At 45.0% G+C, this 18,169-nt stretch overlaps 1 protein-coding gene across 2 annotated transcripts in view; it reads left to right on the top strand.

Annotated features, from left to right (window-relative positions):
* The window catches only part of SAMM50 (SAMM50 sorting and assembly machinery component), a 396,549-nt gene that overhangs the window by 347,977 nt on the left and 30,403 nt on the right, over window positions 1-18,169 (top strand). For both annotated transcript variants that reach the window (XM_069628139.1, XM_069628140.1), the window contains exon 13: window positions 1,538-1,684. In XM_069628139.1, the coding sequence (XP_069484240.1) occupies window positions 1,538-1,684 (147 nt within the window). The remainder of the gene's footprint in view (window positions 1-1,537; window positions 1,685-18,169) is intronic.

Consider the following 18,169-nt stretch of genomic DNA (forward strand, 5'->3'; position numbering starts at 1 on the left):
TGTATACCACCTTCATCTCTCTGCATCACCACCTCCTTCATGCTAGATATTACCACCTCCACCTTCTCTGTATCTCCTTTACCACTAGAATGTTCTACCTCCACCCGCACTGTATCACTCTTTCCACAGATGGTACTGCTTCCTACTGCAAGTGTGGAATTCCTGCCTCCTCATTACTAACCCCCTCTCCTCTTGATTTAGCCACCTCCTACCCACCCTTAATGGTAGCATCTCCTTACTCCTTCTTTTGATGTTGCCACCTCCTTTTTCAATCTTGTTGGCTCTCACTGCCGCCTGTTGCCTCTTCAACCTCTGCTGCCTTTACAGCTTCTCATTTCCTCAACTCTCCCTGCCAAACTAGAGCCTCCTGTTCCTCCATCTTATTCTGGCTGATTGGTGTCTGTGTTTTTTTAGTGCTCTCTTGTCTGGGCTCATGGTTACTGGCTACACCTGTCTCTAGGGATGAACAAGGCCACATTTGGACCAAACGGGGCCGAACCAAGCCTTCATCTGGCCTGCTGCCATTTGCTCTCTGGTCCTACCCATGCAGGCCCCCAGTCTCCTGTTCCCCATTGTGTTAATTACAGACTGCAAATGCCCTTGATAAGCACTGCATGTCTCCTTTTTGTATCAACATTGTTGGTCCATGGTGAAATTGTGACTTTGTGTCGCAGTCGTGGGAATGCTCTGCCAGAAGACAATTATTTGGTAACTTTGAATCACATACAGGGAGATCAGTAGTTTTTAAAAATACAATTTTGCAACATTGTTTCTGGTTTGGGTCTCGTAGCTCTTTCATGGAGAAACACATGTTCGGTAAATTGCGATCTTGCAACTTTGTATCAATTGTGGGTCTCCATATGGGGCGGCAGTGGTGTTGCTAGGTCTGGAAAAGACCCAGGGCTATGCTAATGTCAGAACTGTCAGGATTGGGGGCTAGCTAGCCTTTTGGTTGTAGCTCCTGAGATTCTATCCGGGGCTACAACCAAAAGACCAGGGGCTATAGCCCCCTAAACCCGCCCTAGCAACGCCTCTGTGCGGCGGTCATTCCTAACAACGCAGAATGACTTTTAACAGTATCCGATTGCCCACTGGTAACAACAGCCTGTGAATAAAATTGACTGATAAAAGGGAAGTGTTGTTCACGTCACTAATGTTTTGGGTCTGCCTAAAGAGAATTTCAGGCATTTGAAATTGGGAAACGGGTACACAAAAAGGAGTGTTGCGACTGTCCCCTATCGTGTGATGTGAACCCAGAGACCCTGACCAGGTGTCCTCCACTTACTGCCTATTGGTCCACAGTTCTCCAGGCTCGACCTGGTCTCTTGAGGTCGCCTCTTTGGTATGTGGAATCAAGTGAGGAAGTTGCATTGCCACAGATGGTACCATGTCGTTTTTTTATATAATTAATCATGTATGCTGTAAAATGATACCCCTACTACAAACTTAAGTATGTTGAAATCTATTGTTTATGCCAACGTTCATTTTCTGTGTGGCGTTAAATATTGAGCTTTTGCAATGTTGTTGTCCTGGTCAGGTGATTATCTTGGCGGAGAAGCATATTGGGCTGGAGGACTTCACCTATACACACCTCTGCCTTTTCGACCAGGGCGAGGTGGTTTTGGCGATCTTTTCCGGACACACTTCTTTCTCAATGCAGGAAACCTCTGCAATCTGAACTATGGTAAAGTAAAAACTCTTAATTTATGGTTTGACTCAAGTGTATTTATCAAGAATAGACAATCTGAGTGCCAACAAAGCAATTCAACAACCCCATCTCTTCACATCAAGCCATCTGTTGTTATTTCATCATTTATCATCCATTGTATGGTCTATCAGGGTAGACCATAAAGATTACAGGCATATTGTATCGTTTTATTTATTTCTTGTGCATTTGCAAGGCGCATATACATCAAGAAATTGTGTTTCAAAGCTCCCAAACGTTCTACATTGCATTAGACTTATTAAACATAGAAGGGGATTTCCTCTAAATGCGACTGATTGAAGAAATGCAGCCGCAAAACATCTGGCGTAGAGGCATCCAAGAGAAAACATTACTAGTCTACAGCCTGTAAATGACCCTCAAATGGGTTGCATAATGTATGTTTTTACAATACCTGACTGATTTGCATGTGGCTGGACCCCTTTTGAAATGGTGCAGACGGGCTACAAAACGGTTGTGTGGAAGGTGGCCCAGAGCAATGCCAGTGGTTCAGATTCATTCAAAACCTTCCACCCATCACTTTTGTGGTTAGTTTGTCTCACTACGTGAGAGAGTGTATGCCCAGACGTGGGTCCCTTGCTCTCTGCGCCATAGGAAACCAAGCAGCACCTCACTGAGGAGGTCCAACAAGGTCGAAACATGTCTGGAGTTGCTTGTGTTGGTGTGCAGAGAGGACCTGGCCTAGCAGTGGGCTGCTACCATTGGTGGCAATACCCGACTGATTTGCATATGGCTGGACCCCTTTTGCAATGGCGCTGACGGGCTAAAAACAGTGGTGTGGAAGGTTGCCCAGAGCTATGCCAGTGGTTCAGATTCATTCAAAACCTTCCACCCATCACTTTTGTGGTTATATGTTTTTACTCTTGGCCTTTGCTACTTGAAAGTGTCTAAGGATACTTCAGAAAGAAATTACTTGTGGAAAGGGACATATATTTCAATACCACTTCACTGCTTTACCAACGTGTGTTGCTGATGTTTTCCATATTGATTCTTAAACCAGTCTTGTACATCTCACTTGGGAGATTAAAGACTTTCTTCATTGACAGGAAATTGAGCAATATTTTTTCACATGTCTAAACCCAGCTCACCTATTCAAGTTCATTGTAGCGTTTTGTGGATTGTTTTATTTTCTGGCTCAGTAGTTTTCGTTGCCATTAATATATCTTGAGTTTCTTATGTACCAAACATGCTGTTTATTGTTTTCTCATAGATACAGGCAGACAACATATTATGGTAGAACCTACAAAGATGGGGCCCAGAGTCGGCATCAAGTAAAATCATGCAGGCAACCCCCTAAAACAGTCCTCTGAAAATGTTGAATAGTGGGAAGGGAGAAGAAATGCTGCTTGCCGCTTCTGTTCTTAAAATGTGGAAATTGATGTGCTGGGTCACATAATGCTAATAGATATCAGGGGAAAAACTCAGAGCAGGCTTTCTCCAAATGATTTGTTGTCCACGGTTTTATTTTGCATACATTCTAGAGACTCTAAAGGTTTTTGAATTGTAGTTCTAAGTACACGGTAGTGTTAAAAAATACAGATACATAATAACAGTCTGAGGAAATGGAAATAAATGTTTTTGCTGCAGTTTAGATTTTAATCAAGTGATCTACCACCGGGGTTTCCTGGCGCTAAAACCAGAGGGCTAGCAGAATGAGAAAACAAATGAGCGACAGAGAGCGAAGTATATCATTTAAAAAGCCCCTCTGAATAATGTAGTTTAATGGTGACTGAGAATAGAGCAAATGGACAACAGAAGATGGTTCCGCAGATGAGTTGGTCAGATGTAAGGGGTGGAGCACCCAGCTCTAACTTTGAAAAACCTAGGGATTTTGAAGAGGAGGTGAACGCTTGTTTGTAAACTATGATTGTAAATTGTGCCGAGTATGGTACTTAATACATTTCTCACATAAGCAGGTGTGTGGGGGGTAGTGGCGTAGTGGGCCCAATGAGCCGTACATATAGCTTTAAACTGTATACGATAGGACTCTGGTAAGAAATGAAGCTGGTGTAAAACAGGCATATGTGCTTCAACTCTGGTAAAAGATGAGCTGAACCACTTGAAAGTATCTAACCAAAAAGACAGGACAGCCAAGATATAGAGAACTGCAGTGATCCAGACTACTGGCCACTGTCATTGAAACAACAGTTTTCTGGATATTGGAGGGTAGAAAAGATGTCCAATCAGGTTCATCCAACTTGACGGGGAAGCCAAGGGACCTATGACAGTGGGCCAAAAGGAAGACTATTACAAGCCATTTTGTACACCGAACACCGTCTGGTCAGTATTAATTTGCAATCAATTATAATTCATCCAACCATGGACAGCTAACAAATCTTTCTGAACAGATACCGCTGTGACACAGAACCTCCCTCCAAACGGAAGAGAAGCCGAGTATCCACAGCAGAAGGATAGAATTAAAGGGTAGTGACCCAATAGTCGGAGGTCCTGGAGCAGGAGCATCAATAAAGTATCCACAATGTTGTCTGAGCCGATACCGGGGGAACCTGCACTGATGTTGTTGGGAATATGGGCTGAAACGGCTTACTCCCGATATGAGAAACCTGTTTATCTCCAATTCATTGATAGTGGCCAAAAATTGCTGTGCAATGGGGGGGTGAGGTAGGCAACCAAGATCTCCAAGCGGTGCTGGACATGGATATCTGTAGTGCAATGGAGGGTCGAGTATATAGGGCTAGAGGCTGCCCGCCAAGTTTGGGAAGATCTGTGAATGGGTGTGAGAAGGCAGGGTGACGCCAATTACATGTGCGTACAGAAGGAAATCTGATCAAGCAGGGTTATAGTAATGTTTGTGCTATTGTCCAGGGGGTTTTGTACTACTTGTGAGGTCTATGTTTTATGTATCGCCAACACTGTGCTGTGCTTGTTTAGTTTTATATTTTTGTTGTTACTGGAAAATCAATAAAATTAATGAATAAAGAAAAGAATTGAAGGACACACGTGGGAATCGGTTATCCACAAGGCTGCTGTGAGGAACCAGAAAGGAGACTCGGACACATAGGATTCATGCTTTTGGTCAAAGGCTTATATTAATGTAAAGAAGGGGGTCGGGAAATGCCTCTCTGTCCCTGCACTAAGAGGTGTTTCCCTACCTTTAACCAAATGTAAGGGTCTGTCAAAGTCAGAATGTCCAAAGCAAAACTGTCCCATGTGCAAGTACTATTCGGGGCCCTCATATTATAATAAATTAAACTCTAAAGTGAAAAGGTTAATGTCTTGGGCTTGAGTGGTACATGAATGTTCAAAAAAGAAAATGTGTAACTCTAACATAAAAGTTCCAACAGGGTAGTTTTCCGTGTTCCAAACAGTGGTTCCCTTCCCCTGCATCTCTCTTCCCTTGGTTGTCTGTTCAACAATATCCGTTCCTTGAGTTTCTCTTGATCAAATGTACAGAATAGCTTGACTTTCTTTGTCTTGTTAGGATACCTGGTGTACTCTCCTGGCAGGTTTCCACCCTGATTTGCTTTTCTCAGGACCTTTCTGATTATGTATTATTATAGAATGTTCAATCTGCAGGGTTTCCTTTTATACGCACACCTGCAACTGCCTAGTATACTCTCCTGCCAGGGCTTCGTTGGCTGCAGTCACGGACTTGCCTATAGGGCAATGGGTCAATGACCGATCCAAAATGCTAATGTGGGCCAGTTTTCTGGGGCAAAGCGGGCCAGTTTTTTCACCAATGTGGGACAGTTCAAGGAGTTACTTCACTGACTGGTCTGGTAAATATTTGTACAGTCGAGACACAGGTCTTCAGCCATCCTCCAAGGCATACATCATCGCTAGAAATGTGTCTTCTTGGGGTTCGTCTGTCCACTCAGTCCATCTACTTTCAGCCACCCTTGCCACTCATCTACCACAAACATTGTCCTTTGGGGAGGCCTTCCCGTTGCATCAGGCCGTCCATATCTCAACACCCCATTTTCATACATATCACCCCAGGTAGCAATGCCCAACCTCTCCCAGCTGGCAATTCTGAGCTCATTTACGCTTGCACACACGTCTGCCGCAATCGGGAGATTGTGTTCTAAGTGTAAAAGGCTGAGCACTCTGGACCAAATCCACCTTTCCAGTTGCACAATCAGGGGCTGAGGGCCAGTAATGTGAGCCAGGATCCATAAAGTCTCCCAAAGCCAGGTAGTTCGCTTTCAGACGTAAGTTCGTCTGATAGCCATTTTGTGACAAAAACTTAATTGAGCGGCTGAGTAAAAGAGTTCCAACTTTGGTAGCTTTACCCCGCTATCCCCTCAGGGCAAGGATAAATTGAGTGCCAACCTGCGTCATCTCGAAACCCTTAAAAAGTTTCGCAAAAAAAGAACATCAAGGGAGCGGATAAATGCAGCTTCTATGTAATAATGAACGTTCGTGAAACCATATAGGAGCCTGGGGAGGACGGTCATTATATTAATAGCTACTCTGCTCATGAGTGGCAACTGCAACCAAAAAGTCATAGATTTCTTGACACCCTCAGCCGCACTCGGTGTGTTGTGTTTGTGTGCATGTCCCCCGGCGAATGCACAATTTGACTCCCAGAAACTTAAAGGCATGTGTCTCTCACAGGATTTCTGCCTGTTAAGAGATACCGGATAAGCATGGCCTTGCAAATTCTTAAAAATGCCACTGGTCCTCCAGGTCGAGTGCCTTAGTTTTTACACTCTACCTAACAGAAAGGCACTTGCTGCATAACTAGTGGTTACAAAAAATGTTCAAGTGCTTTCTGTGAAATTGTACATGTCACAATGCTCCATACTTTGGTGATCCTTTCGGGCGTGGGACTTTTGAGTGGTGCACTGTGGCTGCAAAGCCCCCTTTTACAAACTCTCAGTGGCTCCAAAGCCAACTCTGTACCACTCATTTGGCGCAAGCGTGATTTGGGCACAGCTGCTAACATTGCAGCCTATTTATAAACCATCCTTGCACCTAATGATTAACAGCGATTTGCTGTATTGTTGCTAGTTTCAATCGGAATGGAAAGTGATCCGCTAATGCCACCCAACTCGCTGGCACGCGTGCCACTTTTTGCAATAATCTTAGTGACACTATAGTGATGAGTACTCCCATCTCACTGGGAATGTTCCCTTCTGCGCTGTCCTGCCTCACACTAAACCAATATTCGGAGGAATTCCGTTTAGTGGTACAGCACCTCCACTTCAGAGTAGGGCTACTTTATTTTAGTAGTTTATTACTGCCTCTTTGCTGAGAGAGTGCTGTAATTGTACTGGGACAGAACCAGAACTCCTCAAAGGGACTGCTTTACTTAATGAGACTGTGCTAACCCTTTTCAGTGTGTCTTTATATTTTGTGCTGCAGCACTCCTCAATAGCGCAGTTATTCTTTCAATGGGACAGTATGTACTTCTTAGCAGATCTACTATACTGTGTGTGTGACATTATGCACAATGCTCTACACTTGCACACAACTACAGGTTTTTACATGTAGCACTGTACAAGGGAACACTTCTGAGGGTATATCTTGACATACTGGGCATACTCACCTTTTAACTGCTCTACACTAGTGTGCAGCAAAGTCTTTATCCAAACAACCAAAAACTAAGGTGCAGCAGAAAGTGAGGGCCCGATTTTGAGCTCCATGTAAAATAAGAAAAGTGCCATTCCTTGGTGGAACAAGACTTTTGTTATTTGCTCCTTATTATCTACCTATATTTAAATGGATACAGAATGAGGAGCAAATGAGAAAAGTGTGGTTCGATCAGGAAATTACACTTTTCTTATTTTACATGAGTTCAGAATAAAGCCCGAAGTATGATGCATTGAGTGCGCTCCACGCAATGTTTGGCATGGGATTGATACAGGCATACATATTGTGTCTCCAGGTTAAGCAGTGGGTTATCCAGAAAAGCAATGCTAGCGCAATATGTACTCATGAGTGAAACAGTATACTAAGTGTGTTTACTGTGTGCCCATCCATACTGACGTATAGCAGAAGATTAAACTAGGCAGACAGAGCGCTCAGAGAGTAAACAGCGGGTTGTATTAGGCTGCAGTGGGGGCGTTGAGTGTGCTTCTGGTGTACCTACCCAGTTCTGTACACAGGAGCATTTGCCTTGCTTGCACAATGGTGTGAATTGAGGTGCAGTAGAGGGGTATACACAAACGCATACCGCTCTCAGTGTGCACAGTGCTTTATACTAGCATAGATTAGAGTTTATCCAGTGTTATTCACTAGAATGAGTTTTTGCACAGATATGTTCAGTGTGATTACACTGTATATGTTGCCATACTCAAAAGCGCAGCTATGGTTTTATTTAATCAGGCTGCATGTGCTTGCAGTGTGCAGATCTGTAACTCTTATTCCCTGGTCCTTTATTTAGACCATTAAAAGGTGCATGTGGTGCTGTACTGTAGAGTAGGTTGGCTTATCTAGACCACCTGAGTGTGATAACAATGTGCATGGCACAGTACAATATAAAGTGATGCTGCTACCCTGAAAAAAGGTGTAAGGGCATCCAATGTGTAGTTGTACACTAGTGTGCGGCTGGCAATTTATCCTGATATCTTAGTGTGATCAAATCTACTTGTGTGGGCTTTCCTGAGTATGCTTGGCGCAATGCAAGAAGCAATCCATGCAATTCAGCAGTCTGGGCAGACATGTCTCCCAGATGCTTTGTTGAAATATCAGTGTTTATAAATGCTTCTTCATGTGTAAAATGTCCTACCACTGCTGCACATGCAACAGCATATTTGGAACTTGTCCCAACAGCTGTTATGGCAGAGCCATCACAGAAACATATTTGGAAAAAATCTAACTATGTCAGGCAGTGATGTGTCTGCCTCTGTATCCATTGTTCAAGTCAATCCACTCATTCTTTGCCATTCTGCCTTATAATGATACTTTACATCTGGAGGATGCTGACCATTGAATCCATGTATGTAAGGCCTTTGCAATGGGCACGCTAGCCTTTGTGGCAGCCTCAAGTTGAGCTAAAGGTATATTTATGTGTATAGTTCTATTTGCCGCCAATGGCCATTCCTTCTGAATGATCATCTGAACTGAAGACAGAATGTTTTCCTCGGTTGTAAATCTTAATTCTGGCGTGGAATATACATGTGACTTATATGCAATTGGTTTAGTCTCCCCTAGATTGCAAACTGTGTATGTGAAAATAGTATCCCCCACCAACAGGTTTATTTCTAAGTCTCTTTCTGTATTTCTGTCTTGCAAAGGACCAGTTTGAGTCATTAATGAGTATACATGGTGCAGTATGTGAGTGTGCTCTGGCAACCAATGGGCTGCTTTGAAATTTGTTTTTTTTATCAAGGCATACAATGGTTTCACTAGCTCAGCAAAGTTAGAGACATAAGATCTGCCAGAATTCAAAAGCCCTAAAATTGCCTGCAATTGCCTAAGCATGCTAGGCGGACGTATACTGGCACACTTCTCAAGAAAATTTGTTGACAAGCCTCTGGCCTCATCTGAAAGAGTGAATCCTAAGAAGGTAGCCTCGCGATGAGCTATTCTTGATTTCTTGAAGTTAATCAGGTACTCTTTTGCGGCCAATGTGTGAATGACTACATCTACTTGTTGCAAGTGTTCATTGAGATTCTCATGGGTGATGTAATTATCATCTACATAGTGCCAACAGTTAGGAATTGTCTTCAAGCAAACTCTGTGTTCTACTTGGATGTGCTGGTTGAATTCTTATACCCCTGCATTATTCTAGTGAATTGGAAATGTGTTGCCTTAAAAGTGAATGCAGTGTATTTCTGGCTTTCGAAACTTAAAGGTTGTGTGAAATACCCATTGCCTAGATCCAGGTTTGTTTTATATTTGCATCTGTGTAAATTGGCTAGAAGTCCATGGCTGTGTTGGTTTTGGACTGCCTCTGCCTCTCTGCCTTACAATGTGGATTAAAAATTCTAAATAACACAATAAAACGATAAGTACCATCTGGTATTAAAACGGGGAGCACCGGACTGTTGTGAGCTTGCTTGTTTTATAATTACCCCCTGGTCCATAATTTGGTCCACTATGGTTTACATGTGGGCAATTGCTTGTGGCTTGACTGGATGCTGCCTCTGTGGTGGCGGTGGTTCCAGTACTGGAATCGCATGCGCAGGACATTCCAGATCATGTCCTGCATGATTTTTAAATAGCTGCACTGCTGCCAGCGCTGCCAAGTCTCGTGCATATGTTTGCACTAGTTCCGCACTCACTTCTTTTGAGAAGGTAGGGATCACTACCTCTTCACCTCTCGGTACTTGTCTCACATACAATGGTGGCCAATCTTGAAATGCTAAGTCTTTTGTATTGGATATGTAACTGTGTCCAAACCAGTGCTTCAATCTCTTTGGGATGTTCCCCTTCCAGCTGAAAGGTTACCAAATGCACTTCATTATTTGCTAAGGTCTTCCCAGTGGGTGTAGTTATGTGTGCATTTCTGTGTGCCTTTGTATGCTCCAACAGTGCCTTGTGGCTGCATTCAAATATGGAAATATCAGAACAGGACCTCTATCCAATCAGTGTGTTGCTTAGTCTTGGGAATGATTTGATGAGTGCGAGGACACTGCATTCTGTGAAACTTGTAGGGCTGCCATGTGTTTTTTCTCAACTTTCATGTTCTTAGGCGCAGTTTTTGAACGGTCTGGTGTTCTGGCCTGTGAGGAATAAGAGGAACCCTCATCAGTGCCATACTTTTGTGGACTTCATGTGTTTTCTGTCTCTGAAATCATAGTATGTTGCTCTAAAATGGGACTGCCCCCTAGGCTTATCACAAGATTGTCTACCCCTGTGAGTGCCTTGCCACTGCGGGGCATCACTGTCTCCAGTAGCTTTCCCATTCTTTGGCTCATGCTCTGGGTATTTTTCTTCATCTATTGGCGAAAGGTGTCGTTTATGCGGTTTACCACCATTTTTACCTAGAAACGATCCCTGCCCTTTCGAGGGTTTCCCTTTCGTGGTGTGTCGCCTTATCTGGCTTACAATCTTTGTTGGCCTTTTTCTGTGCCTCTGCAGGTCTCCTGCCTAGGTGATCCCTGCCTAGTGATTGATAAGTGGATGGCACTATGTCCCCAAATTGCTCCCTTTTTTCTTGCTCATTTAACTGGGACAATTTTCGATGAACTTATAACCTTACAGACTCTCCTTTCAATAAGGGTAGAATTATGCCCTCAACCATTTGATAATTATTTGGACAAGCCTGAATTAATGGCGTCAGCAGCGCCCTGTGTGCCCATAATGTCTGCCAATATTAATGCTAACGATGTGATAGATCACGTGCCTATGGGCTGTGAATAAAGCCCGCTATATATTGAGATCCAACTGTCAAAGCTCACTAAAGGCGATGTGCAGCCAGAAGAAAGGAACATGGCTAGTGCCCTATGCCTATGCTGTGGTGTAAACTGGGAATAGGTGGCTTGCAGCTGCCCTAGCTTTTCTGAATACCACTTGGGTAGGTCCTCATTTGTGGAAGGGCAAGACCCTAATATAATTCTCAATGTCTGTAGCTGCACTCCTGCGTCTATCTGTCCTTGTGGCTGTTGGGCAGGCGCTAAGCCTTGCAATGCAAGGTTACGCACAGTGTCAAAATGTGCATCCAGTAGTTGATAGTCTGTTTGTAAAAAGTGCCTCTGTGGTTTGGATGAAACTGGGCTTAAAATTCTAGTGACAGGTTGGGTGTGGCCAGCGGTCCATGTCTAGAATTTGTTTGTGGATAAACCAGTTGACATGGTTTGTGTGTGTTAAAGCCAATTCAGGAAACTGGTAGTGCCGATATTGGATGGTGTTTAAATCTCCCCTTATCAGGAGAGTTGCATACACGTTATTTACCTTGTTAGCTGGGGTATTTTGGTAAGCAAGGAGCGATTCAGCGGTTAGCCCCCCTAATTGGCTGATCGCTCCTGTGAAGTTGGTATTAACTCCCAGACAGTGAGATACTCTAAGCCACTCGAACTGCGCCGTCCTACAATGTATGGGAACATTGATTTCCTGATGGGACATCTTCTGTACCCACCTAACCTCTTTTGATTTAAAAAGCTTTATAGAAAAAATATTTTTGCCTCATCAGTTTTATTGTGACTGGGGCATGAGGTTATTTTTATTATGAGGAATACTACGGTTATCTCTAAGACGTCCCCTCTGTGCGGGTGCCACCTGACTTTATTGCATACGATTTAGGCGTGACCATGAGCCTCTTATCTCCACCTCGTTTGAGGCTGTGAAAATAGACACGTGATCATCAGTCGTTTCATGACGACATTCACCCGATGCTGTCTCTGCGCTAAAAGGCAGGCCTGCCCAGGTTTGTGTGCTTCCCAACATGATTAAACATATACAGCCAGGAATTGTAAAGGTCTTGGACTCAGAGATTCCACTCGGACACGCTACTCTGAATTATACACTTGACACAGGAGTCCTTATGTTAATGTATTTAATATGACACCCTACCTTCTGAGGACTCTTATTCTCATTACATAAGCTAAAGCAAAAGCATATATCATTTAAAATAACATCACACCAATGAACACAATTGCCATGTTGGCGAAGAGCATGGTTGAGTAAATAAATAGAGCAAGTGGTGGTTTTAGTTTAACAGCATGTGTAACCTTCATGCTTATGGAGCTATGCTATACTATACTGCACACCATCAGTATAAGTGCACTCAGCAAGTCCCCACCCTACACTCACATTTAGAGAAGAATGTGCTTCAACAGCACATTCTGGGGTTTACGAGTTCTGCTTAACTGGGCCCAGCTGTCCCTTTCATGCTGCTGCTCTGCTCACGACTCCTCTGCACTCTTCCCCAGCCCCGTTGGCCTCAATGAACAGGCAAGTCTGCTTCTGCTGTTTTCCTCATCCTCTTTTGCCCAGGCCTTATTTGTAAAAAACAACATGGTTTCCCTGCCTGTGTGAGTGTGTCATATCCACTATCTGGAAGAGTAAGGCCTAGAGCTCAGCATGTCACTGTGCTTTCTGAGTTTAGGTCTCCTATGTAAGGCTCCATTAGGTAGGTGTTTGTACCTGTCAGAGAGAGTTTTGTACTTGTTCAGTGACTGCTTCCACTGTATTCCATGGGGCTTAGTGAAGAGACAGTTCTGTCACTTGTTACTTCTGAGCCTTGCGGACGTGCACCACGCTTCTATGTGTGTCTGCCTATTTCCTGTCCTTGAATCCTTATCAGATATAACACTCAATGGTGTGAAGTCAACACTCGCACCTACTGAAACAGGCAGCTCCCGGCCATTTGTGGTTTTCTCATCTGCAAGAACAGGAAAGCACCACTTCCTGGACTTTGGTTAGGCCAAGACATATTCGTCCAGCAAGCGTATACACTAACTTTAAAAAGTGTGCTGTAAGTTTGACGACCATTCTTCGGCTATCAATGGTGGCAGGCCAGCATGATGTGAAAACAGCTGTCCACTACATTTGTTATTGTTTCACTGGCTACAGGCCGCATGCTATGTGAAAAGCTGTCTTAACTAAGGCTTGTTTTCATGCAAATGGAGTTGGTTGCATAGGAGGGGCCGCCGCAAGGGGAATATGATCTGTCCAGTGCTATGTCCCAGAAACAACTAAAATGTTATGCTCACCTGGCTCCCACAGGGGCGTCGGTCGGACCCGGACAGCTGCGGTCTCCACCCACGTGATGCGTAGTGCAGCGATGACTGACTGGATCTGCCCTCCTAATCTTGTCTGCTTAACCCTGGATGCAGAATAACACGAAGCATTTGCTGCTGTTCGGGCGTGGTTTAAATAGCCTCCAAAGTAGTTCAAGGTAAGAAGTCCCTAGAACCACACCCGAGTAAAAAATAGTCCCTGTAGAAAAATAGTCCCTTTCAGGCTTCATGTTGGATTGGGGTCATTTGCAGCATGGTCTGCCTGAGGTAAGTAATGACTATGAGCCTGGCGCCTAAGGCGCCAGGACTGAACCCAGATAGCCCCTAGCCGGGGCTGCTGAGGTTTTACTAAATGTCTAGATGCCTGCTCCCAGGCCTGATGGGTTTGGTCCGGATGCCTGGGGGTAGGTATCATGACATAAAATCACCACCCCATATGAAGAAAACAAACCATTTCAAGGCAATACGTTTGCACAATAACAGGACGTGGGCAGGCATCATATGGTTCGGAAAGTAAGAGTTTACAATGCGTATTTCTCTATGGCCAAGATAGGCCCGCAGAATCAAATATCAACCCTCACTGTTCTTGTCCAGTAGTTGAAACGGCAGGCTCCCAACAATCCATATGAACACCCGCCCTAGCAAATTTGGAGAATGTAGCACCATAACCAGTCCCGCCAAAGCAACTATGACAGACTTCTGGTCATCAACCAGCAGGTAGGTCTCTTGGAGCAGTGCAATAGATATCTTCTGCTGATGTAAATAGAACTTAACCCTGTTCCTGCGCATTTAAGACCCTAAGCCCCATACATTCCAAGTCAGTAGTGTAATTTGTAACATAACCCAGTTATAATTGGCGTCGCCGCGACAGTGGCCGTGTGGCAATTGTCACCAAATAGCATATAAAATGCACTAAACCCCATATTTGCAGCATAAATCCCACTTCTATGCTTAAACCCAACATATACAGTACATTCATAATATATGGGGCAGGCACAGGGTTGTTTCCTCCATGTGTCAACACCCAGTTCACAGTAACGCAATGCAAGCCACATTCTGCTGGTTGAGTAAATAAAAAAGAACAAGAAAAACAACCCCCGGAACGCATGGTATGAACACTGCCCAACAGAGGTGCTCCGTTCGGGCAAACACGTACCACCAGAGTGAGCCATGGCTATTGGGTACCGGGTTAATGACCAGCAATGGGCTGGTGCCAGTTGTCCAATCGGACTGGGGTAATCCGAACCACATCCAGTGGGTGGCAAAACCAGTTCCCACTGGTATGGAGCCTGTCTTCAACGATAAACCAAATGGTCATGGTGAATGTATCTCAGTACGTCTTGAGGTGGGTGCAGCTTGGCCCAGTTCTCACAATTGACTGCAGTGCAGCTGTACCAGAGTTGTACCTAAGGCTCTAGGATATGGCATATCTGTTCTGTCCGCAGTCGTTATCAACAGTTCCAGCCTGAGCCGAGGCACTTGCTGATAGTTGTTCCAGAGGAGCCAGGGTCACAGTTCGTCATTTTTGTGCCACCCTTGGTCTCCAGATTATGTTCCATCCACATGTTCGCTGCTTCAGGGCTTTCAAAGAAGAGTGCCTTTCCGTTTTATAACACTTTAACCTTGCTGGATACATGAGCATATATTTGAGCTCCAAGCAGCGGAGCCATGCCTTAACTGGAACAAACGTGTTCCTTTGTTGATGTACCAGGGGGCGTGTAATCAGGCTAAATGGTGATCGTAGAGCTGCCTCTCTGTATCTTCCCGCCATCTATGGAAAATTGAAGGATCACTTCTCGGTCCCTGAAGTTCAGAATGCTGGCAATGACTGGCAGTGGTTGCTTCTGAAGTGAGCGGTGGGCACACTCAGCTGCAAGGCCTTGTGATCGTTTTCCTCGGCCCAATCTCTTGCAACAGCAGGTTTTCTATATAGGTCGTTGGGTCCAGGCCTTCAATGCCTTTCCAGCAGTCTCAGCACCCGCACGTTGTTCCTGCAAGACCGCCCCTTAGTGTCAGCAGCCCTCTGCTCCAGCGCAGCGTTCCCAGTCTCCAGAGTTTGATCAAATCAGTAGTGGTGGCGGCTCTTTCCTTTAGGAGCGACTCATCGATGACACCCTCTGTGCAAGCGACCGCACATCCTGCTTAAGGAGCTGCATATCCACCTTCACATCCTCAATCTTGTTTTCTAAAGAGGATCTTACAGCCAGGACCTTGTCTTCCTTGGGTCGGGCTGCAGTCTATGGACCTCTGACTGTGGCTGCCCCTGGGCTCGAGTCTGTGTTTTCCGTGGTTCCCAGAGGATTCCATGATCGTACATTTAAGCTTTGGTTTAGTGGGCGACATGATAGAAGTCTTGTGTTATTGTCAGTTTGTTGCGCCACTCAAGACGTGGTTCGAAGGCATGTAAGCTAAGCAGCTCCACAGGCAGCCCCCAACTGGCACCCAGCAATAAATGACAAATGGGTGCAGCGTAACAACAGTGAAGTTAAAGCGTGGGTAGGTCAGCTGCTAATCGGACAGTGCCTGGATCACATGGGGCCCTGCTGTGTTCCGTTAGATCCTGGATAGCAGTAATATTTGGATGTTGCAGCTCTTTGGTAGTCACCAAAAGTTGCAGGGGACTCGCAGGCCCGTTGTTAAGGCTGCCGTTGATACTTCACACAATTTAAAAATATCTCTGGGGCGAGTTTGTTTGTCTGCTCCATTGATCACGGAGGTGGTGGCATGCAGTCGTACTTACTAATTACGGATAGCGTGTGATCTACAGGTGCAAGTTTGTAGTGACTTCACTTCCCCACAGACAATGATCATTACTGATGTTGTACTGCACTCCGCAGGGCAAGACCGCATTCTACAATGGAGTCTTGTTAGCTTGTAGGAGCAGCCAGTCTTGCACAGAAGTATCACCATGTTGTGGTACAATCAAATATAGCACGCAGGGTGTGGGCCTTCCACAGGCAGCGTCCTATCGGCCATCTGATACCAGTTTCTCATGCTCTGAGTTGCTCACTACGAGATTGCATTTGTGCGCTAAGTAAGAGACCGTTAAATGTGTAGCAGTGATGTGCCAAAACGTCTTCCACCAAAGGCTAAATTATATGTTGTTGGGAGCCATCCACAGCTGTTGTGTGTTCCCGAGCCAACCGTGCAGTCTATACCGAGAAGCGTCACTTCCTCTCAGAGTCAAGCGACACTGTGTGTATGGCGAATAGCTCAGAGTCGTCTTGTGTAGGTGTCATGCCGGTGCCCCAAGCAAACACGGGCTCCCTCGTCTCAGTACTCGGCAGCAGCTGTTATGCGGTCCTCACGGAGCTGCGTCGAAGTTGCTCTTCCCCCCCGCCCTGCAGGGAACAGCGCTGTCAGCAGCGCCATCAACAGTGGGGACAGGTCAGGCTCGGGGAAGCAGCTCCACTGTGGTGTCCCTTGAGCACCACACCAGATGCCTGTCCGGTATGCGAAATTGTCGGATGACATCTGGGTTCCTCGTATTACAGTTGGTTTCAATGAGTCAGCCAAGCCACCATCTTGGGTTCCCGCTCTCGAGACTCATAGCCCACTTTTGAGCTCCCCAAACACCATTTTTCCTCAGGGTAAATGCGCAGACGGGAACTCAGCAGTGCATCTTCAGAAAACAATGTTGATAGATGTTAAAATCATTAATTGATACTGCTTATAGGATCAATACAAAGCATCACAGTGGGAGCTCAGAAGAGTCGCGTCCTGACTGCATGAGCTCAGACCACGACCCTGCCTCCCCCCATCCCCCAGACGATTGTTGTTTTATAGGCAAGTCAGTTGTAGATGATTTTTATAGGTAAAAGATGAGAAAGTATTTTCCTTAATCTTAGAGGGTATATCTGATTGTGATGACTTTTATATACAGCTCCCATTAAAAGGTCTTCAGCATCTTCCCTAAGTGGAGGAGCGGGGTGTTCGAGTAAGCCATTAAGGCCTTAGGCAGGGATGGGGTAAACTCAAAGGAAGATGGGGATACCATGTCTCATCCGATTGCGCCATGATATTCTCCCGGAAGTTGTATATCCCCCAATCTCCCATGTGATCCTGCCTCATATGGCTGCCCCCAGGGTCTGGATCAGGTAGCAGCTGCTGTCCCCTGGACACATGGGGAGAGGTCACCGCTGGGAAAGGAGTGATGCCATCAGATTCATCACACTGCACATACATTAAGAAAAGAACCAATGGCGGGGAAGAACTTGCCTGAGAACTCCCTGATAAAAATGTTTGTAACCAAAAAACTTCAGTGCCGCACATTCTGGTACTGACGAGGCCATTGACCAGTGGTTGACTGTTTTGATGACAGTACAAGACTGGTGCAGCGGTTTCTGTTGGGATACAAACTTAAGGCCATCAAGTAATGGCAATAGAAGACACATACAAAATATGCCCTTTTACCATAGTGCTTGAGAATGCGATGCAGGCATGCTAATGCAGTATGATCAAGGCAAGGATCTGTTAGGGGATTAACTTCAATGAGTTGGTGAAGGGTATAGGGGAAGTCACAGAACAGTCAATCGGCACAAAGTGCGTCTGAGATTCCTTATGGCATTGCCAAGTCATGTTGCTTTTATACAGTGTTAAATATACTTTTAAAAGGCAGGCAAGTTTCCATTGTAAATTGCCTCCTTTACTACACTATTAGTATTGGGTCAAGTGAAAGACATGGAGGGCCCATCACCCTATGCAAAAATGTAGCCTAACGGTATATTAAAATGACCTAAATTAAAGATGACTTCCCAGTTATATGCTAGCCCAGAGACATGACCAGAAATATGATTTCCAAATGTTTGGCGCCCTCTGTGTTAGAATTTCACGTGTCTTATTCTAATGCCACTTG

This window comes from Ambystoma mexicanum, chromosome 12 (assembly GCF_040938575.1).
Source record: "Ambystoma mexicanum isolate Mex_15411 chromosome 12, UKY_AmexF1_1, whole genome shotgun sequence".
Classification (NCBI taxonomy): Eukaryota; Metazoa; Chordata; class Amphibia; order Caudata; family Ambystomatidae; genus Ambystoma; species Ambystoma mexicanum.